The 23,109-nt window shown below is 38.8% G+C and overlaps 1 protein-coding gene across 5 annotated transcripts in view; it reads left to right on the top strand.

The window, feature by feature from the left end:
• The window catches only part of CRACDL (CRACD like), a 139,713-nt gene that overhangs the window by 77,502 nt on the left and 39,102 nt on the right, over positions 1-23,109 (top strand). For 4 of the 5 annotated variants that reach the window (XM_023251597.2, XM_023251596.2, XM_045054095.1 and 1 more), the window contains exons 2-5: positions 1,660-1,739; positions 14,156-14,324; positions 21,023-21,158; positions 21,509-21,670. In XM_023251597.2, the coding sequence (XP_023107365.2) occupies positions 1,670-1,739; positions 14,156-14,324; positions 21,023-21,158; positions 21,509-21,670 (537 nt within the window). In that variant the 5' untranslated portion in view covers positions 1,660-1,669. Of the gene's footprint in view, positions 1-1,659; positions 1,740-14,155; positions 14,325-20,318; positions 20,471-21,022; positions 21,159-21,508; positions 21,671-23,109 lie in introns of those variants that run through there. The other variant, XM_023251599.2, reaches the window with a different exon arrangement.

Raw genomic sequence — 23,109 nt, forward strand, 5'->3', positions numbered from 1 at the left:
ATTTCTTCCTTTTCAATTTGGATGCTTTCTAGTTCTTTTTCTTGCCTAATCTCCCTGGCTAGAACTTCTAGTACTGTGTTGAATAGAAGTTGTGAGAGGTACTCTTGTCTTGTTCCTGATCTTAGAGGAACAGCTTTCAGTTTTTCGCTGGTGAGGATAATGTTCATTGTGGGTTTGTCACATGTGGCCTTTATTATGTTGAGTTTCCTTCTATTCCTGGGTTTGTTTTTTGTTTGTTTGTTTTGTTTTGTTTTTAGTATTTTTATCATGAAAGGGTGTTGAATTTTGTCAGATATTTTTTCTGGATCAATTGAGGTGATCATGTGGGGTTTTTTCCCTTGATTCTGTTGACCAGATATTTTTAGGGAGCTAAATTATATGCAAACTAAGAAACAAAGCCAGTGGAGCTTTGTTCACCTTTTCAGGAATTGGCTGGTCAGAAGATGGACATTTTGGCATTATTATTAAAGACCTAAATGTTAGACCCAACTCTGGCAAAAACCAACGAGTCCTTTGCTCTGTTAAATATTTTCTTTGTATTTCTCCTATTATTTCCCATTATGCACTGTGTACAAGTGCTAAATGTTAATTGGTTAGTTAGATATTTGAGCCCCCTTTTAAAGTCTGAGGATTCAGAGTAACTGCCAATAAGAAACAGCTTTCTATATAAATGGTGAGTTAGTATGTGTGGGGTAAAGGACACTGTTTTAAAGTCAACTATGAAAGAGGCAGGGACACAGCTTGAATTTTATTTCCATGAAGAGTCAGGGCTTTTTAATTTAGGAAGAAACCATAGAACTATGTGGATGAAATGATAATAATATCTGGGATGATTTGTTTTGAAATAACCTTGTGGGAGTGGGAGGGGGAGAAGGTGTAAAAATGAAACAAGAGTGACAATATGTTAAGTTCATTATATATTCTCTGTATTTTTGTATCTGTTTGAGATTTCTCATAATAAAAAGTTCAGAAAAGAAACTCAATGTAAATTAATGATGATGTTGCAGCTTTATATGGAAATACTTCATAGCCATTACAGTTAACACTTATGAAGAATTTTAATGATATGATATAAGAAAACCAGGAAGTCAGTCTTCCTAACAAAGTATATGTGTGCATGTACACACACATATCTGTGTAGACAAAAGTATTGGAAGGAAATTCAGACATTAATTGGAGTAACCTTGGTTAAGGTGAATAAGACAAAAACATCAAGGTATAACTGACGTACAGAGTTATATTAATTTCAGGTGTACAATGTAATGATTCAACGTTTCTGTACATTGCTCAGTGCTCATCATGATAAGTGTACTGTTAATCTCCTTTATCTGTTTCACCCATGAAAAAAAAATTTCCAAAAAAGCTTTTTTGAAGGGAAGGAATCAAATCTGCGTTGTATAATTTGGTCAAACATTTTTTCCAGTTAAATGTTTCCCATGAACTCTGATCAGTGATTAGATAAACACCTATGTGGCTATTAATCTTGAGTTGTGGGCATGGTTTTGGCCTATACTGTCCTGTACTCTGCCCTGGAATCTGTCTTTGATGGGGTGTGTGCAGGTGAGGTCCTGGGCAAAAAGCAATCACCAAAACCATTTTACTCATTGTTGACTTCTGTTAAGCATGTCCCTTTTAACATGAATTTCCATTTGATTTTAGTGAACTGGATATGATCTCCACGAGGGTGATGGACATTAAGCTTCGAGAAGCTGCAGAAGGCCTTGGGGAGGACAGCACGGGTAAGGCCCTCACTTCCCCTGTTCTGAGAAGAACCCATGTTTGGTTGTGGGGCAGGGAGAGGGGCTGATGGAGCCAAGCTTTTGGGGTTCTGTGTGTGGAGAGTGGGGGTTCAGTTCACAATGTGTCCAAACACCCCACACCCTTCACTATGACTGGAGAGCACATCCAGATTATTTAAGGCCACTCAAGGCAGTACTCCTTTGCTTCTCTGTCACACACAGGGAGGTTTTAAAGTCATATTCCTCATTCCTAGAGGCAAATCCGTCCCCATGTTTGGCTGACTTGAAAGCAAGGAGGAACAATTCAATGGAGTCACTTATCATCCAAGAACATCCAAAGAATCAGTAGAATGTTGGGAAAAGCACGATATGGCCTGATCGTGTAGAAAAAATAATATTATCAAGACAGAGCCTTTGCTGTCTCTCTTTCATGGCTTTGATTCTCCTTCAGAGAACATTATTATACCCCCTACCAAGCTAAATACCAGGCTCCCTACCAAGCCAAATTCCATCATCTCATTACATGTTCTCAGTGTTACCTGATTAGGTAATTGGTTCACTGTTTTCCATAAATTGCTATTTGTCTAGACAGAGTTGCAAAATTGACCTTAAAAATTTTGATCTCCCCACAATGTACCTTTTTCTTAGGTTAGCCATTTATGCTCCCCTTATCTCAGTAACAAAGATCTCCATCACTTTCTTGTTTAAAGTTAAAATGCTAAAAAGTAAAAATAAAGTTAAAATGCTAGTAGTGATTTTCTTTGTTGTACTTTAGTGGGAACAGCTTCCAATAATATTAAATCCTAGATGCTAACCCTTAGCTTCAAATACTAATTTCATTAAAGAGTCTATTTCATATATTATAGGTAGATTTTCCTTATTATTCCATATTAGAACTACTTTTCCTCTGTCACATTTTGGTAGACAACAAATAAGCCTAAATATAAGGTGAGGTTTTAAAAATTAACTCTGATGGAGGCACCTGGGTGGTTCAGTCAGTTGAGCATCTGGCTCTTGATTTTGGCTTAGGTCTGAGCTTGGATGCGTAGGTCTTGATTCCAGGTTTGTGGGATAGAGCCCCACATCAGGCTCTGTGCTGAACATGGAGTCTGCTTAGGATTCTCTCTCTCTGTCCCTTTGCCCCCCTCTCTCACTCTCTGTCTCTCTCCCTCAAATAAAAATAAAAAAATAAAAATTAATCCTGAGAGAGAAAATGGAATTTCAAAATTTCTCATATTACAGGATACTGAATTATTTCTGATTTTAAACAAAAAATACTCTTTGAAGAAGCATTTCATTAGTCATTAGTCTGAAACAACCTCCATAAATGCTAGTTTGGGATGGTTATGGAGGCTACCATGAAGAATCAGTTTTAAAAACAATTTTTTTAACATTTATTCATTTTTGAGAGACAGAGTGTGAGCAAGGGAGGGGCAGAGAGAGAGGGAGACACAGAATCCAAAGCAGGCTCCAGGCTCTGAGCTGTCAGCACAGAGCCTGATATGGGGTTTGAACCCACGAACCTTGAGATCATGACTTGAGCTGAAGTCAGACACTTAACCAACTGAGCCACCGAGGTGCCCCTTTGATAAATTTTTTAAAAATGTTTATTTTACTTTTGAGAGAGAGAGAGAGAGAGAGAGACAGAGACAGAGACAGAGACAGAGCATGAATGGGGGAGGGGCAGAGAGAGAGGGAGACACAGAATCCGAAGCAGGGTTCAGGCTCTGAGCTGTCAGCACAGGGCCCAACGTGGGGCTCAAACTCATGGACTGCAAGATCATAACCTGAACTGAAGTCAGACTCTTAACTGACTGAGCCACCCAGGTACCCCTATAATCAATTTTTAAAAAGAAAGAGAGAAATTAAATATTCTTTTTTTCTGAACAATAGTAAGTTAAGTTATTCAGGTCAACTCCTTCCCATTTAAAATTTGAAATTCTAGATAAGCTTCAACAAATGAGGTTGGGAAAACTGGATAGCCACATGCAAAAGAATGAAACTGGATCACTTTCTTTCACATATACAAAAATAAACTAAAAAAATCATAAAATTAAAAAAAATAAACTCCAAATGAATTAAGGACCTAAATGTGAGGCCTGAAAACACAAAAATTCTTGAAGCGAGCATAGGCAGTAATCTCTCTGACATTTTTCTAGAAATGTCTCCTGAGGCAAGGGAAATAAAGGCAAAAATGAACTATTGATACTACATCAAAATAAAAATTTTCTGCACAGCAAAGGAAATAGTCCTTTCCTTTAGTCCAAAACTAAAAGGCAACCTACTGAATGGGAGAAGATATTTGCAAATGACATATCTGATAAAATATTAGTATCCAAAATACATAAAGAACTGATACAACTCAATATTCACAAAACAAATAATCCAGTTAAAAAATGGACAGAAGACATGAATAGATATTTCTCTAAAGAAGACATACAGATGGCCAACAGACACATGAAAAGATGCTCAGCATCACTCGTCATCAAGGAAATGCCCACCAAAACTACAATGAGTTATCACTTCACACCTATCAGAATGGTTAAAATCAACAACACAAGAAACAACAGGTGTTGGTGAAGATGTAGAGAAAAAAGAATCTTCTTGCATTGTTTGTGGGAATGCAAATTGGTGCAGCCATTGCAGAAAGCAGTATGGAGCTTCCTCAAAAAATTAAAAATAGAACTATCCTACAATCCAGAAATCACACTATTGGGTATTTACTCCCAAAACACAAAAACACTAACTCAAAGGGATACATGCACCCCTATGTTCATTGTAGCACTATTTGAAATACACAAACTATGGAAGCAGCTGAAGTGTTCATCAATAGATGAGTAGATGAAGAAAAAGTGGTATACACACAGACATATACACACATATGTGCACACACACACACACACACACACACACACACACACATACATACAGTGGACTGTTTTTCAGCCATAAAAAAGAATGGAATCTTGCCATTTGCAACAACATGGATAGAGCTAGAGAGTATAATGCTAAGTGTAATAAGACAGAGAAAGACAAATAATCATGTGATCTCACTCATTTGTGGAATTTAATTAACAATACAAATGAGCAAAGGGGGAAAAAAGAGAGACAAACCAAGAATCAGACTCTTAACTATAGAGAACAATTTGATGGTTACCAGAGGGAAAGTGGGAGAGGGGGTGGGGGAAATAGGGGATGTGGATAAAAGAGTATCATGATGGAAAAAAAAAATAAAATGAGAAAAAATTTATCACTTATCATGATGAAAAAAAATGAGAAAAAATTCTAGGTAAGACCATTTACCTCTTAAAAATCTTTTTAAAAGTAAGAAATAAGATAGCCAGAATTGAAAGAGAAATGGTGATCTGCAGAGATAAGTGGTCATAGAAACCACTTTTGCCCTCAGATCATTGATCAATCTTGGAAATTTTGAATTTCATTTTCATGTCTTTATGGAGTGATAGATGAGAGAAAGGGTCAGATATCAAAGTACATGTCTGTACAAGGTGGGCTGTCTAACAGAAGACCCTCTTGACTTGAAGGTGGGAGCCCAAGGAGCAATAAAATCAGAGTAAGTGTGAATAAGAGGTAAAGCACCTCTTTATGGATTTGTAGCTTGAGTTTGTATCACTTAGGTAATTTAGAGAATCTCAACCCTTGAACTTGGCTAATATTATTCCTAGACTGGATGTGACTATAGGTACCTTGTCGAATCAGACAATCTTTTTTGAAGAACAGTACCTCTACCTAGACTTCAAAATATTACAGAAAATAATATTTTCAAAAAGTTCCATGACAAACACAGTCAGTGATAACCACATATATAAAGCCATAGGGCACCATGAATGAGAAGCATCATGTTCTAGGTTTAATTAGGTCTCCCCAAAAGTCATATATTGAAGTCCTGACCCATGGCACCTCAGAATATGACCTTATTTGGAAGTTGGGTCATTGCAGATGGAGTTAGTTAAGAAAAGGTTATACTGGAATATGGTGGGCCCCTAACCTACTGTGACTGATGCCGTTATCAAAAGGGGAAATATGGACATAGACACGTACACAAGGAGAACACCATATGAAGATGAAGTCATATCAGGGTGGTGGCATCTACAGGACATGGAATGTCAAAAATTGCCAGCAAACCACCAGAAGTTAGAGGATGGAATAGATGTCACGGCCCTTTCAAGGAAGCAACCATGCCAATAACACCTTAATCTCAAACTTCTAGCCTCCAGATCTGAGAGGCAATACACTTCTGTTGTTTAAGCTGCTCAGTTTGTTCTATTTTGTGACAACAGCCCTAACAAACTGGCACACAGGAGAAACGGGGTGCCTGGATGGCTCACTTGGTTAAGTGTCCAACTTTTGGTTTCAGCCCAGGTCATGATCTTGTGGTTTGTGAGTTCGGGCCCCGCATCAGGCTCTGCGCTGGCGGTATGGAGTCTGCTTGGGATTCTTTCTCTCCCTCTCTCTCTTCCCCTTCCCCAATCACGCTGTCTCTGTCTCAAAATAAATGGATAAAATTTTTAATAAAAAAATACACAGCAGAAACAAGAGAAACATAAAAGATACACAAAAGAATCAAATACCAGAATGATCAAATATATGCTATAAAGCAATTGTGCATAGTAACTATGTTTAAAGATAATTTTAAAAAGTTTGAAAATATTTGGAAGGAACAGAGAACTATGAAAAGTGTCATAACACTCAGCCAGTGCTCTAAGGGAGATAAGTAAATGGGATACAGATAGAAGGAAGAAGTGAAATTATCTTTATTTGCAGATGACATGATTATACAAAATATCAAAAAAGTACTTAGATCTCTTAAGCAAGGTTAGCAAGATTGCAAGATACAGGTCAATATACAAATATCAATTGTATTTCTGTATAACTAGCAGTGAAAAATTATAAAACTGAAATTTTTAAAAGTACAATTTACAATAGCACAAATAAAAATAAATACTTAGGCACATATCTAACAACATGTATGCAGGACCTGTGTACTGAAAAAAAAATTGTTTAAAGAAAGACCTAGGTCAACAAAGACCTAAATACGTGGAGTGATATATTATGTGTTGTGGACTGAATACTTGTGTCCCCACATTCATGTTAAAATCCGAATACCACCATGTGATGATATTAGGAGGGTGGGGCCTTTGGGAGGTAATTAGGCCATGAGGGTGGAACCCTCAAGAATGGAGTTGGTACCCTTATCAGAAGAGACCAGAGAGCTACTTGCTTTCTTTCTGCCACTTACAGACACAGTGAGAAGTTGCAATCAGCAACCTATAAGAGAGCCCCAAAAGAAGCCCACCGTGGTGCCTCCCTGATCTCAAACTTCTAGCTTCCAGAACAGTGAGCAATGAATTTCTGTTACTCATAAGCCACCCAGTCTATGGCACTTTATTATAGCAGCCTGAATGGACTAAAACTACATTTACAGATTGGACAGTTGTGTTGCTAAAATGTCAGTTCTCCCCCCACTGAGCTGCAGAATGGTGTGTTAGTACATGTGGGGTAGAATATACTGTTGCTACGTCTGCTGTGGAAGGCTGGACCCAGATCAGTGATCTACAGCAAGAATATTGACCAGTGATCATTTATTTAATTTCCATGAAAAGTCAGAGATTTTTTTATTTAGGACAAAGCCAAATCCGTATAGATGAAGTGATAATAGTATCTGGGAGGATTTGCTTTGAAATAACCTGGCAGGGATGAGGAGGAGAAGAAAGAGTAAAGATGAAACAGTCATAATCCCAGCAGGATATTTTTCCAACATTGACAAACTGATTTCAAAATTTACATGAAAATGCAAAATAACCAGAATAGTAAAAACAGTTTTGGAAAAGAACAAAATTGGAGGACTCACATTACCTGATTTCAAGACTTACTCATAAGCTACAATAATGAAGCCAAGCGTGGTAATATTGATGAAAAGGGTGGATGTGTAGAGCTACAATAGTGTCCAAAAATCAACCCATACAAATGTGGTAAGTTGATCTTTGACAAAAATGCAAAAGTGATTCAAGGGAAAGAGGATTATCTTTTCAACATGGTTGAACATTTTTTCAGCATGGTTATCTTTTCAACATGGTGCTAGAGCAAATTAAACATCCAATATAAAAAAAAAAAAAAGAACTTTGACCTCTACTTCACAGATGATACAAAAATTAATTTAAAATATATCAAGGGCATAAGTGCAGCACTATTAAACCTTTCAAATAAAACAGAAAATATTTGTGACCTGGAATTATATAAGAGTTCTTAGGACACTTCAATGCCTAAATTGGACTTCAGTACAATTTAAAACTTTTTATCTATGAAAGACCCTGTTAAGAAAATGAAAAGACTTGCTTTGGATCCTGTGTCTCCCTCTCTCTCTGCCCCTTCCCCACTTGTGCTCTGCCTCTCTCTCTCTCTTAAAAATCAATAAACATTTTTAAAAATGACAAAAAAAGAAAGGAAGGAAGCAAGGAGGGAAGGAAGGACAGAAGGAAGGAAGAAAAAAAGAAAACAAAAAGACAGAGGCACCTGAGTGGCTCATTCTGTTGAGTGTCTGACTTTTGGTTTCAACTCAGGTCCTGATCCCAGGGTTGTGGGATTGAGCCCTGCATTGGGCTCCATGTTGAGCGTGGAGCCTGCTTAAGATTCTCTATCTCCCTCTGCCTCTGCCCTTCTCCCCTGCTCATATACACACTCTCTCTCAAATTAAAAAAAGAAAGAAAGAAAAAAAAATGAAAAGACAAGTCCAAGGCTGGGAGGAAATATTTATAAATCACCCTTGACAAGCGACTTGTATTTAGAACTCTCAAAATTGAACACTAGGAAAACAAACAACCCAAATAAAAAATAGGCAAAGGTTTTAAAGGATGCTTTACCAGAAGATACACAGATGCCAAATAAGCTCATGAAAAAGTGCTCAACATCTGTAGCCATTAGGTAATGCAAGTTAAAACTACAATGAGATACTGTTGTACATCTATTAGAATGGCAAAGCAAAACAACAACACATCCAACAGTAGCAAGTGCTGGAGGATGCAGGGCAGCTGGAACTCTCATACTGCTGTTGGGAATGCAAAATGGTACAGCCACTTTTGAAAATATTTCAACAGTTCCTTATCAAATTAAACATACACTTAGTCTGTGACCCAGCGATCCTGCTCTTAGGTATTTGCCTAAGAGAAATGAAAACTTACGTTTACACAGAAACCTGTACCAACTTTATTCATAATTGCCAAAAACTGCAATGAATCCAAATGTCCTTCAACTGCTCAATGTTTAAATAAAGTGGTACATCTCTGCAATGGAATAGGGCTCGGTAGTAATAAGGAACAAATTACTGCTTGACGTAACTACATGGATTGTTGTGCTGAGTGAAAGAAGCCAGAATCAAAAGGACAGATACTGTATGAATCAATCTATATGACATTCTGGAAAAGGCAAAACTATAGGAACAGAGAAGATATCAGTGGTTTCCAGGGGTTAAAGACCGGGGAAGGGTTTGGATACAAAAGGGCAGCCTGAAGGGTGATGGTATAATTCTGTATCTTGAGATCATTATGCAGCTCTGTGTGTACCAAAAAGAGTAAATTTAACTTGTAATATTTAAAATAACTTAAAAAATTATATGCCAGATTTGAAAACCATCAAATGGATTTTTTTAGAAATAAGAAAAACTAGGGGCGCCTGGGTGGCTTAGTCAGTTAAGCATCTAACTCTTGGTTTCAACTCAGGTCGTGATCTCATAGTTCGTGAGTTCGAGCACTGCATTGGGCTCTGCGCTGACAGCATGGAGCCTGCCTGAGAGTCTCTCTTTCCCTCTCTCTCTGCCCCTCCTCTGCTCTCTCTGTCTCTCAAAATAAATAAAACTTAAAAAACTATTTAAAAAGAGAAATAACAGTTTCTCTGTAACAGTTACAATTAGAAATTGTACAATTAGAAATTTTGTTACAATTAGAAACTGTTACAATTAGAAATTTATTGGATGAGTTTAACAGCAGATTATATCAGCTCAGGATAGATTAATCATAGGAAAGTAGACAGAAAAGGGGTGCCTGGATGGCTCAGTGGGTGGAATGTGGAACTCTTGATCTCAGGGTTATGAGTTTGAGCCCCTGTAGGGTGTAGAGATTACTTAAAAAAATTTTTTAAAGCATACAGAATATAGAATAGAATGGTAAAATGATGGGAGGTACAGAAGAGAAGAGGCATAGAGATAAGTGAAAGGATGTAATGTACATCTGAGCAGTCTCAAGAGAGGAGAGAGTAGCAGAGAATATTCTAGAATTGATTTAGAAAAAGATGACCCAATCCACAGATTCAAGAAACTGAATAAACCCCAAGAAGGATATGTAAAAGGAAAATCCGTGCAGACTGAAATTATAGAAAATCAAAGACAAAATGAAAAATCAGTGTGAGAAAAAGATTACCTTCAAAGAAGCAAAAAGCTGATGACTGACTTCTCAACCACACAACAGAAGCCACAAAACAGTGAAATAATATTTTCAATATTATTGAAAGAATAAGTTTGAAAAACTAACTGCCAACCTAGAAAATTATACCCAGGAAAAATATATTTTAGGAATGAAGGAAATATAAGGCGTTTTCAGACAAACAAAAACTGAATTTGTCATCAGTAGACCCTCTCCAAATCAGATTGTAAAGGAAAATTGTCCTAGATGGAAAGTCTGGAATACAAGAAGGAATGGTGAGCAAGGAAACTGAGAAACAAACAGATATATCTGAATGAACATGGAAGAGTTTTTTAAAAAGTGAAAACAAAATAGGACATATAAATAGGATTAAAGTATTCTAAGTTCCTTGTTTTGTCCCATAATAGAATACATAGTATGATTTCTAGGGCAATTACTGAAAAAAACAGAGATTAAAGACAGCTTACAAACTCATAGTGGGAAGAACAGAATAACTTTTAAAAGTCAGCCAATCCAAAGGATGACAATAAAGGAGAGTAAGAAAAAAACACATAACATGTAGTCTTGTTTTTATTAACGTATCAGTAATTACAGTAAGTGTAAGTAGGCTAATTATATTAATTGTTCCAGTTAGACTTAAAGATCATCAGATTGGATTTCTACAACTCTAAGTCCTATATATAAAGATTCAGAAGAGTTGAGAGTAAAAGGATAGAAAAATATGTATCCTGTAAACACTAGGAAAAAGGAAGCTGGATAGATGCGTTAATAGCAGTCAAAACAAAATTTAAGGCAAAAAGCATCACTAAAGATAAAGAGGGCCATTTCACAAAAGGTTCAGTTTCCCAGCGAGATAATAATTGCAACTTTCTCTACTCATTTTAATGTTAAAAGTTATGGAGAAGAAATTGACAGTTAAATAAAAATAAAATCTGCAATCAGAGTGGGTTTTGTTTTTTTTTTTTGAAACAGAGTATGAGTGGAGGAGGGGCAGAGGGAAGAGGTTGAGAGAGAATCTTAAGCAAGCTCCAAGCCCAGAGTGGAGCCTGATGTGGGGCTCAGTCTCACAACTATGAAATTGTGACATGAACCGAAATCAAGGGTCAGATGCCTAACCAACTGAGCCACCTAGGCACCCCCAAGAGAGGATTATTTTTAATACATTTCCATCAGTAATTTATAGAACAAATGTATTTTAAAAAATTAATAAAGATGAAACATATTTAGACAACACAAAAAGTAAAGGGCTTGTCCTAATTGACATGTATAGAACATTGGCAGAAATACATGATTTTCAAGCACACTGGGAACATTTACCAATTTATGGTAAAGGCCATGAAGCAAATCTCAACAAATTTGAATGGTTTCAAATTATACAGAGCAATTCTCTGACCACAGTGCACTTAAGCTGGAAGTCAATAACAGAAAGGTAGTAAGAAAATCTCCAAGGGTTTGGAAATTAAGATCTACTTTCCTAAATAACCTCTAGGTCTAAGAAGGTATTATAATGGAAATTAAAAAATATGTCAACCAAACAACAATGAAAATCTATCAAAACATGTGGATGCAGCTAAACGAGGTTTAGGGGGAGATATATTGCCTTAAATGTGCCTTAAATATAAAATGCCTTAATAAAATAAATAAATGCCTTAAATATAAAAACAAAAAAGCCTAAAAATTAATTAGCTAAGTATTCATCTCAAGAAGTTAAAAAGAAAGCACAGTACCTGAAGACAGTAGGAGGAAGGAAAGAGTAAGAACAGAAACTGACACAACAAAAAATAAACAGGAAGTAGAGAGAATTAACAAAGCCAACTTTTTTTTAAAGGCAAATAAAGTTGACCTCTGGTGAACTCATCAAGGAAAAATGAGGCACAAATAATTAATACCAGAGCTGAGGAAGGGGGTTTTATATCAGGTGGTGTGGATGCTAAAACAATATAAGGATATTATTAATAACTATATGCCAATATAGTGAAGTTGAAAATTTAGAAAAAATAGGCAAATTCCTAGAAAAACGTAGCCTCATAAAACAGATTCGAGAAGTAGAAAATCCAAATAGTTCCTATAACCCACTAGAGAAACTGAATTTAACAGCCTAGCAGTGAACAAACCTAACACGAACAGGCCCCAGTTGGATGGCTGACTAACCAACCACTGCAATTCAGACAAGAGTGTTACCTTCTGGATCTTTGTAGCCACTCATTTTTAACCCGGAAATACCATGTTTGACTGCATAGGGTAATAAAGCTGCACTGTGTATTCAGACCTTCATGGATGCAAACCTATTTATCAGCTAGGCAAAGGTCAGATGGTATCCTAGCAAATGCAGAAAACTCTTTTAAGAGTCTTTCCAAATCATAAACTGTCATTGAGAACCATCAGTTAACAACATAAGCATTATGTGATTATTAAGGTAAGGAAACTTCCACTAGAAGTTAAGAAAGTTTGGCTACATGTAGGATTGATTTCCCTTTGGGCAGGGATCTGCTCCCCCTAAGGTAATATAGGGACCCCAGCTAGAGTAATCCTAAGTCATTCTGCACATTAAGGCAAGATCATGTAAACTTCCTAAGGGGACATTCATATAAATGTAAAGATCCTGGGGTGGGGGGCAGTTAAAAAGGAGTTCAGTTCACAAAATTATTTACTTATAAAACTAATAAATTGTTTCAGCAAGTGTTCAGAATATGTTAGACAGTACCCTGGTGATCTCTGATGTTGCATCCTTCTGCTGTTAGTTCTCATAAATATTCAGAAGGAGAGGAATGAAGATCCCTGAGCTGCTAATGTGATGTCACAGGATCCTGGAGATGATAGAGTTTATGGTTGAGACTAAAGGAGGCATCAGAGAAGAGATAACGAAATGTTTCAAAGTGTTGTAAATTCTAACAATCCAGGAAACGTGGCAGAGTGGGACTCAGTGTTTCCACCACAGTTTGACATGTTTTTTTCACCCAGAGTTGTTAGCTCCTCCTGGCATCGGGCACTCCAGTGAGCACCAGGAGGCTGGCCCTCCTCTGTCCCTGGTGTGCATGTTCATGCTAAATGAAGCAGTTGAAGACTATTTGGAAAACAATAATGTGAGTTATCACATGGCCTTTACCTCACCAGGACTTTTTGCTTTTGGCTATGTATATTTAGATATTAAAACTTACTTTTGTTTGTACAGTGGAATATTATTCAACAATTAAAGTAAGAATGCATACTAACACATGTATCATCAATGCAAAATTCAGAAGCAGTTCATGGAATGAAAGAAGCCAGACCAAAGAGTATATTCCACTCATGCAATACAGTATGTGTTATATGAATTCAAGATGATTCTACTGTATGTATGATTCCACTCATGCAATACAGTATGTGTTATATGAATTCAAGAATGGGCAAAACAACTGTGTGGTGATAAGAAATGAGTGGTTGCATCAAAAACAATAAACTAGGGGCACTTGGGCTTAGTTGGTTGAATGTCAGCTCTTGATTTCAGCTCAGGTCATGATCCCAGGGTTGTGGGATTGAGCCTCACGTCAGGCTCCATGCTTGAGCATGGAGCTTGCTTAAGATTCTCTCCCTTGCTCGGCTCCTCTTCCTCCCTTGTACTCTTGCTCTCTCTCTACAATAAAAAGCATTAAAAAAACAATACTCTTTAGGAATAAATTTAATCAAGAAGGTGAAAGATCTGTTTAAAAAGAAAGAAAGAAAGAAACCTGGTTTCAAATGAGAGAATGATTGCTTGTGGTTTGATTCTGTGATCATGCTCCAGAGCTTTCTTGGCTCTCTTATGAAATGTCCAAAATAAACAAATCAGGATTGTTTTCAGGTGTGCAAAAATGGCACTCTGTGTAGTTCCTGTACTTCTGTGTGGTAAAAGAACTTTCCAGGAGTGCATGATTGACGCACAGACAGAAATATTGCTCTCTGCCCTTCTCTGGTACACACCTTGCACATGCTTCATAAGTACTCACATGTGTTCTTTCTGCACAGGGAAGAAAAAGTCCAAGTTCAAAACATTTAAGAAGTTCTTCGGGAAGAAGAAGAGAAAGGAATCACCATCTTCCACAGGAAATAGCACCTGGAAACAAAGTCAGGCGAAGAGTGAGGTCATTGCCATTGAGTCAGGGCCAGTGGGCTATGACTCAGAGGATGAGCTCGAGTAAGTTGCCTTGTCCATCCTTCAGGCACATGTGGCCCAATAAGCAGGGGTTGGGGGGAGCATAGGAGGACCCAAATACTCTGTCTCATGGTCTTGAAGATTGACTGGATTTGTGAGTATATTTCCTTCCAAGGGAATTCCACTGGAATCTCTTCCAAGGAGGTTGTATTTTCTGTCTTTTCTTACATAGGGATGGAGAAAGTTAGGGGAAAACATGAACAGGTACCTGCTATGTCCCAGGTGCTGTATTTATTAGAAGTCTGCAACCACTATGGGATAGGAGGTCAGATCTGCCACTTTATAAATGAGCAAACCAAGCTTTAGAGACATTTTGGAGAACTTGCCCATTGTCCTGCAACTGAAAGTGGCAAGATTAGGATATACACCATTATTTTGTTTGACCTAAAAATTCTCCATTAGAAGGAGAGAGGGGCGGAGGGAAGGTTTCTTGCTGTTCAGTCTTAGAAAAATCATCCAAAAGTATTGTTAGATATAACAGAACCAATAAGTATGAAAATTTGGGGAAATCTAGTGAAGAAATCCTTATTTTTAGAACGTGTACTTCATCAAAATATAGTTATAATACACATGCTTCCAGCAGTTATTTCTGTGAATAAAAGGGGGAAAAATTTGTTGCTATGCAAACTTAAAAAATTTTTTTTTATTTAAATCCAAGTTAGTTAACATATGGTATAATAATGGTTTCAGGAGCAGAATTTGGTGATTCATCACTTACATATAACAACACCCAGTGCTCATGCCAACAAGTGTCCTCCTTTATATCCATCCCCATTTAGCACCCCCCACCTATCTCCCCTCCAGCAACCCTCAGTTTATTCTCTGTATTTAAGAGTCTTTTATGGTTTGCCTCCCTCTCTGTTTTTATCTTATTTTTCCTTCCCTTCCCCTATGTTCATCTGTTGTGTTTCTTAAATTCCACATACGAGTGAAATCGTATGATATTTGTCTTTCTCCTACTGACTTATTTTGTTTAGCATAGTACACTCTTAAGAGTTCCTTGCCTGTTTTTAGAGGAGTAGAAATTACACTGACCACTTGGTGGCACCAAATGACTGAAGAGGAAAGATTCAAGGTTTTTCTTTCAGGGTTTTTTTTTTTTTTTCGTTTCTGTTTTTCCTGGTGCTAGCAAGGAGCAGTGTGGACCCACATAGCAATCTATGAAGAGTACCAAGGAAGGGCTGTACACACATTTTATTAGGCAGGGTGCTCTATATCCTTGGGCCGCGAGATGCTGTCATGATCATATTGCTAATTATTAAATGTCTTCACTGGGCCAGCCCCAGGGAAATTATAATACTTTCCCCACCCACACCCTGTCTCTTTACCAGAACACACAGTGGCTGCTCCATCCAGGGAACAGGAACACAGCAGAGAGGCGAGCATGGTGTGTGCATGTGTGCATACGTGTGTGTGTGTTTGTGTGAGAAATGACCTGTCCACTTGTGTGTCTCCTCTTTGTCACTGGAGCCCATGGAAAATGGGGACAGTTTTCCCTTCTATCTTTATGTTCCCACCAGGGGCCAGGTCCTCAATTACTGGTCAAAGTTCACTGGAGTGATGCTAGGATAGGAGGCTTAGGGATGGGGTCAGATGAATCCCGGGAAGTACAGTGTTTTTAGAGAACAGCACAGAGGATGAGACAAGATCTGTTTTTCCCCCAACCTCATTGAAAAATAATATGTATAACATTGTGGAAGTTTAAGGTGGATAATGTGTTGATTTAATACACAAGCATATTAAAAAATGACTACCACCGTAGAGCTAATACCTGCATCACATCACTTAATTACTACTTATTTATTGAGGTGGGAACATCTAAGATCTACTCTCAATAATTTCAAGTATATAATACAATAGTATTATCTATAACTGTACTATACAAACTGTGCTGTAGATCTCCCTAACTTCTTTGTCTTACAACTGGAAGTGTGTACCATTTCCCCCAGCCTACAGTCCCTGGTAACCACCATCCACTATGTGTTCTTATGAGTCTGACTTATTTAGATTTTACATAAGTGAGATCATATAGTATTTGTCTTTTTCTGTCTTGGCTTGTTTCACTTAGCATAATGCCCTCAGTGTTCATCATGTTGTCGCAAACCACAAGATGTCCTTCTTCCTCATGACTAATATCCCAGGTACATATATGTAGACACACACATGCAAACTACATCTTCTTTCTCCATTCATCTGTTAATGGACACGTGGGTTGTTTCCATATTTTTGCTATTGTGAATAATGCTGCAGTGAACATAGGAATGCAGATATCTCTTCAAGATCCTATTTTCATTTCCTTTGGGTAATACCCAGCAGTGGACTTGCTGGATCCTGTGGTAGTTCTATTTTTAATTTTTTGAGGGGCCTCCATGCTGTTCTCCATGGTGACTGCACCAACTTCTATTCCCGCCAACAGTGCAGATGGGTTCCCTTTTCTCCACATTCTTGCCAACATTTATCTCTTATCATTTTGGTGATGGCCATTCTAACGGGCCTGATATTTGCATTTCCTCAATGATTAGTGATGTTGGGCATCTTTTCATGCATCTGTTGGCCATTTATATGTCTTCTTTGGAAAAATGTCTGACTCCTCTTGGTTAAACAATTAAATCCTCTTGAATTGGATTGTTGTTGGTTTTTCTTGCTATTGAGTTGTATGAGCTCTTTTTATATTTTGGATATTAATCTCTTATCAGATATATTATTTGTAAATATTTTCTCCCATTCTGTAGGTTGTCTTTTCATTTTGTTGATAGTTTCCTTTGCTGTGCAGAAACTTTTAAATTTGATGTAGTCTCACTTGTTTATTTTTGCTTTTGTTGCCTTTGCTTTTGGTGTCAAATTCAAGAAGTTACTGCCAACACCAATGTCAAGGTCACTTACTATCTGTGTGGTCACTCTTCTAGGAGTTTTATGATTTCGTGTCTTATGTGCAAGTCTTTAATCCATTTTTATTTTTTTATGGGGTAGAGTGAAAAAATACTGAAACTGAAATTGCATGTTCAATTTCATTCTTTTGCTTGTGGCTATCCAGTTTTCCCAGCACCATTTATTGAAAAGACTATCCTTTTTTCATTGTATATTCTTGGCTGCTTTGTTATGAATTAATTGACTATGTAAGGGACAAAATCTTAGGGGCAGTCTTTAGCCCCTTTGAGAGTCTGTGTGTGTGCCTTCTAGACTCTACAGCAATTTCTCATCCATCACCATGGGCAAAAGAATTCCATTTGCCAACATACATTAATGCTGGCAAACCACATGGGACCCTGTGGTTTCAAAATGCTGACACCCATTTATTGTGTCTGTGTTGTTAAGCTTTCTAAGCCTCTTAATCTGTAATGATTTTCCCTCTTCCTCCCCTGCCACCCTGCTTTGTTTCATGTCATTGATCTGATGGAGAAGCAGGGTAATTTTCTCTGGCCAATATCCCACATTCTGGATTTGCTTTCTCTTGGTATGATTGAACTCATTTTTATAGTCTCTGAATCTCTTGCAAAATGTTAGATGGATCTAGATATTTAATTAGATTTAGGTTCAAGGTGGTACTGGATACTTACTGTCACATCACCTCATGAGGCACATACTCTCCGGTTGCCCCACTTCTCATGACACTAAGACTGAGCAGTGGGTTCAGGGGGTCTCTCTCAGTGTGATAGCTCTACAAACCTTCATATAGTGATTTTAACACCTGCTTATGGTCATTGCCTAGATCCATTCTTTTATTGCACAATGGTGTTTTTTCTAATCCTGTCATGCATTCTGCATGTATTAGCTGGAATTTTTTTTCATGAAGGAGACCTTCCCTTCATAAATTCCTTGGTTTCTCTGACATGCAGTTTTTCCAGGAAAGGCAGAATAATGCCTCGTTCTCCTTTTACCAATCTACCTTCAGAGTAATGACCTGGTACCCGAGCTGGTACCCTAACTTCCAACACTGACCAATGAGTTTTGTTTTTTATCTTTTCTGTTTTTTTTTTTTACATCATTGTGAGTGCATGGATTTTTATATATTTGATTTGCTTTAAACCATGACAGTCTTTATTCATTTTTATGCTCATAGTGTCTCATCTTGCACTTTGGAAGTCACTTCAAATTAGTTCCTGGGTTTTTTTGACATGACCCCATTTGTCTTTGAATCTCCCCTGCTTTCCTGTACAATGAGAAATCCCAGGTTTATTTTGTGCGTTTCCTATCCTAGACCTAGTATCAGACATCTCTTCACATGGTCCTGGTTCTTTTTGGTGTGAAATGGTCTTTAGAGACCATTCTGGCTGCTAGGGGTGATGATTGCTAAGTTGGCTGTCATTGCTTCTAGACTTCTTCAGTAGGTATATTAGGAAGCATGTTTTAAGAGAAAAATAAATCACTAACTCACTGGTATTTCCAGTTCAAGTTTAATAAGACAAAATTTTTACTTTGATTATTTGAATTCACTATTTTCTATACTAGGAATCTTGGTTCCTAGTGATATTAACAAAATTGTTCATTTTCTTTATTGTACAGTATACTAATAATAATTTCATTACCCCGCTTTAGGTTATAGGTTAGAGTATAGGTTACACTCTATAAGGATTGTCCTCTACTCTTTTTAAAAATCAGTATTACTGGGACACCTGGGTGGCTCAGTCAGTTGGATGACTGACTCTAGATTTTGGCTCAGATCATGATCCCACAGTTTGTGGGTTAGGGCCCCTGTGTCAGGCTCTGCAGTGCAGAGCTTGCTTGGGATTCTCTGTCTCCCAATCTCTCTGCTCTCTCTCTCTGCTCAAAAACAAATAAATAAATAAACTTTAAAAATGTTTTTAAAAATCAATATTGCTACCAATAAAACTGAGTACAATTTCTTATTTTTGTTTTTTGTTTTTGTTTTTTTTGTTGTTGTTCTTGGAATTTATCCTATTATGAACGTAGAGTCAAAAGCCACTTGGATGTTGAATTAAAATCACTTAAACTCATTCTTTTCTCTGTACAGTTATGCTAACAATGTGATATAAAATTAGGCTTCTTTGTTTCCGTTTGTTTTCTAGTTTTAGAGATTATCTTATTTCCCTTTTTGTTTGATTTTGTCTTTTAACTACATAAAATGTTTACATAGTTTCAAAGACAAAATTGTAAATGTACAAGTAAGTACCTGGGAACCCTGTCTCCCAATCTTGTTTTGTCCTTCTCCTAAAGATAACTATTTTTATTCATTTATTACTTATCTCTCTATTTTTATTTCTTAAAATATGCACAAACAACACATCTATTCACATATGTTCACCTATAGTCATACACCCCTTCCCCACATAGAGCTGACATGTTGTTCTGCACTCTGCTTTATTTTTCACTTAGTGCAGTCTGGTGCTGCCTGTGTACAGAGCTCCCCCTTACCTACTTGGTCAGCTGCAAAGTTTCCATGGTTTATACAGATACCTACTGAAGGTCATTGGGTTGATGATAGTCTTTTGCTTCTATAAATGTAGCAAATGGCCTTGAACATATGACATTTTGTGTTTTTGCCAGTGTATCGTTGAAAAGGCAGAGGCCTTTTCATGCTGTCTCAACTCCTACTTACACCCCCAGAGTGGAGGTGTTCAGGCAGTGGTTATGACTTCCAGTGGGCGTGGCCATTGGCAGGAAGGGCCCATCTGGTTCTTTCACTTGGCCTGATGCCTTCTGAGAAGTGTAAGGACACACCCTTCTGGGAGCCATAGGTTCCCCACTTGCAGACTCACAACTGTGGGCTAGAAAGAAGTTGGAAAGCATCATTAACCAACACAATGTGATCTGCAGTGGAGCAGGACCACCCCTAAGAGTGCTCAATGCCTCACAGAGGACAGGATGCCTGGGGAGTGTGGAGCACAAGATGGCCAGTGCCTGTAGGGGCGGGCCTTCCTTCCTTCGTCATCGGATCTCAATCATCTCCTTCCATCTATTGTTCAGGCAGTCACTGCCAGTAGGAAAATCTGACAACCAACTCTCACATCCTCTTAGGACATTTTGTGAAATGAGTCCTTTGGGTTCAGTTCTGAATTGGAGTCTTGAGCTCAGAGCTGTGGCAGAGGCTGAGATGATGATGACAGAAATGCCCACCATCTGTATTCCAGGACCTAGGCACACAGGCTGGATTGCACAGATCATATCAGGTAATGAAAAGAGGGCATGGCTTAGCAGGTTTGCAATTCTCATTTCAAACCCAGCCTGTGGATGTGTGTTTTGGACCACCTTGCAAGGATGCCTCCGTCAGACAGGCCCTCAGCCTGCTGTGCAAAAACAGCCTCTAGCCCACTGAGGGGCTGCATGTTGGCCCACAAGGAATGATTTCATCTTCCCTGGACATCCATGCCAGTCTTCTGTGCAACCCCCCAGCCAGCCGAGGAGCCCTGCCAACCCTTCCTTTCTACAGGCTTGCTGTCATGGACCTCACACCTCGTCAGACCCTGGTTTTCCCATTAATGAAAAGAATTCACACAGTCTTCAGATCTGTTAGGAAAATTCCTATCTCTGCAATGCTCTTAATAGTTGACTGTGGTATTTGACAGGGTTGGGATAAACTGGAGTCAGAAGCCGTTAAAAAAGAAATGTAACCGAAGGCTTATTGTATGATGTGCCGTTAGCCCCAACCCCCTTGTTCATCCTGAGCACCCCGAGGGAGAGATGGAGGAGAACAGAGTTTCACAGTGCCTCTTTTATCCTAGGGAGTCGAGGGGTGCGCTGGGCAGCCGGGCCCTGTCACATGACAGTATTTTCATTCCTGAGTCTGGACAGGATCCTACTCGACCTGTGCGGGTGTTTTCCCAAGAAAATGTGTGTGACCGGATTAAAGCCCTACAGGTAAAGTTTTCCTTGGCAGTGACACTTGGTATGTATGTCAAAGATGTATCAATAAGTTTTAAAATTATTTCTGCTTGGTTTATTTAACGTATCTTAAAGTATATTTGCATTCCAGACACACCAAGTTAATTACAATTGGATCTTGATTCATGCCTAGTTATAAGCACTCATTTTCAAGATGAGAGCAAGAGAGCTAGTAGCAGACACTCTTGTGCTTCCATCTGCTACACCAGGCTACACCAGGCAGAGGTGTTGAAAGTACCTCCTGAAGGAATGAATTGGAGCAAGAAGATTTGTTGATAAAAAGTTGCTGATGGAAATAAGAGCAAATGTTCTTTATTCCAATCTAGTTAAAAATACAGTGTAATGTGAAAATGGGGCCACCCCCTCCTCCAGGGGGTCTTCCTGCCAAGCGAGGAGATGACACCGGCATGAGTTCTGAGGATGATGGTCTGCCCAGGAGCCCCCCAGAGATGTCCCTGCATGACATTGGTCCCGGCACAACCATAAAGGCAAGTGACAGCCTGAACCACCTCACAGCTTTGTCTGCGCCCACTGCAGAGGACAGTCGGGAACTCTGGTGGCCCCTGTTAAGATTCCCATGGGTGGGTGTGGCCGTGGTCCATGCAGCTAGGAGGTGTTCCAGACCCAAACAGTGGGAGCTCACCGTCAGTCCTTGGACTGTATTTGTTTTCATTCTTTGAGCAGAAATTCCTGTTTTGTCAGGAGATATAGCGTTGGTAACATTTTTCATCATGGTTACAGGTCAGGTACAATCAACCCTTTACCTGGTTTTTCCTGTCTGGGCAGATGACCGGACTGGGCATCCCATCTCCAAACAAGGGAAATACCTTTGTATCTGTTTTCTGTTGTCATGACATTTGGCTGGAGGGAGAAGGGAGTGGTGAACATACATGACTTCATCTAGACTCTCAGATCTGAGTTTAGGACCATGAGATCTTGTTGATCTAGGGTTAGAATGTGAGGTGTGATGTAGGTAAACAGGGAAGCAGGGAAAGTTTGACAAGCAGGAGGGGTGTTTACGACCTCAGTAGGGCAGGGGAGTTGATCATGGATAACACCCTTTCCCATTAGAAAACAGGTAGAAAACTTGAGCTCCTTCTCTTGTATAAGCTACCCTGCTCATGGTGCCACCATTTTAAGCCCATACAATGTGCTTGTACATAAATGATCATTTTTCCCTTTAGACAAGACTTGCTGAGGGCTGGATAGAATTGGAGTTCTATGTGTAATGCTGACACTTGAAAATCAAATTAAGGCCAGAGTCCATGTTTTATAGCCACCCACCTGCCCTGTGCATTCTTGGAGCTACACTTGTGCCCTGGTCAAAAGCTGTTCCCAGTAAATCTCAGGGTTTCATTGTGAACCATCATCTTGCAGATTCTGTGCTGATCTGAAATACACTCAGTGGTCACTTCAATTTGGACATCCAGGGGCGCCTGGGTGGCGCAGTCGGTTAAGCATCCGACTTCAGCCAGGTCACAATCTCGCGGTCCGTGAGTTCGAGCCCCGCATCAGGCTCTGGGCTGATGGCTCAGAGCCTGGAGCCTGTTTCCGATTCTGTGTCTCCCTCTCTCTCTGCCCCTTCCCCGTTCATGCTCTGTCTCTCTCTGTCCCAAAAATAAATAAACATTGAAAAAAAAATTAAAAAAAAAAATAAATAAATTTAAAAAATTTGGACATCCAGAAGCCCCCCTCCAAAAACAAGGGAAAGAATATTTACCTAATTTATGTGTAGTTGTGGGTTCCCAGAGCATCACTGATGAAAGGCAGAGGAAGGACTGTGGTATAGCTGAATGTAAGTAAGCCCCAGGGCTGGGGGTTTACTCAGGGCTGGCTAGAGAATTCTTCTCTCTGGAATTCTGCTCTAGGGTGAACCTGTCCCTGCTTTCTCCATGAGCAGAGTCTGAGGACAGTGAGCTACCCACAC

The sequence above is a fragment of the Felis catus genome, chromosome A3 (assembly GCF_018350175.1).
Source record: "Felis catus isolate Fca126 chromosome A3, F.catus_Fca126_mat1.0, whole genome shotgun sequence".
In the NCBI taxonomy this organism is placed as follows: Eukaryota; Metazoa; Chordata; class Mammalia; order Carnivora; family Felidae; genus Felis; species Felis catus.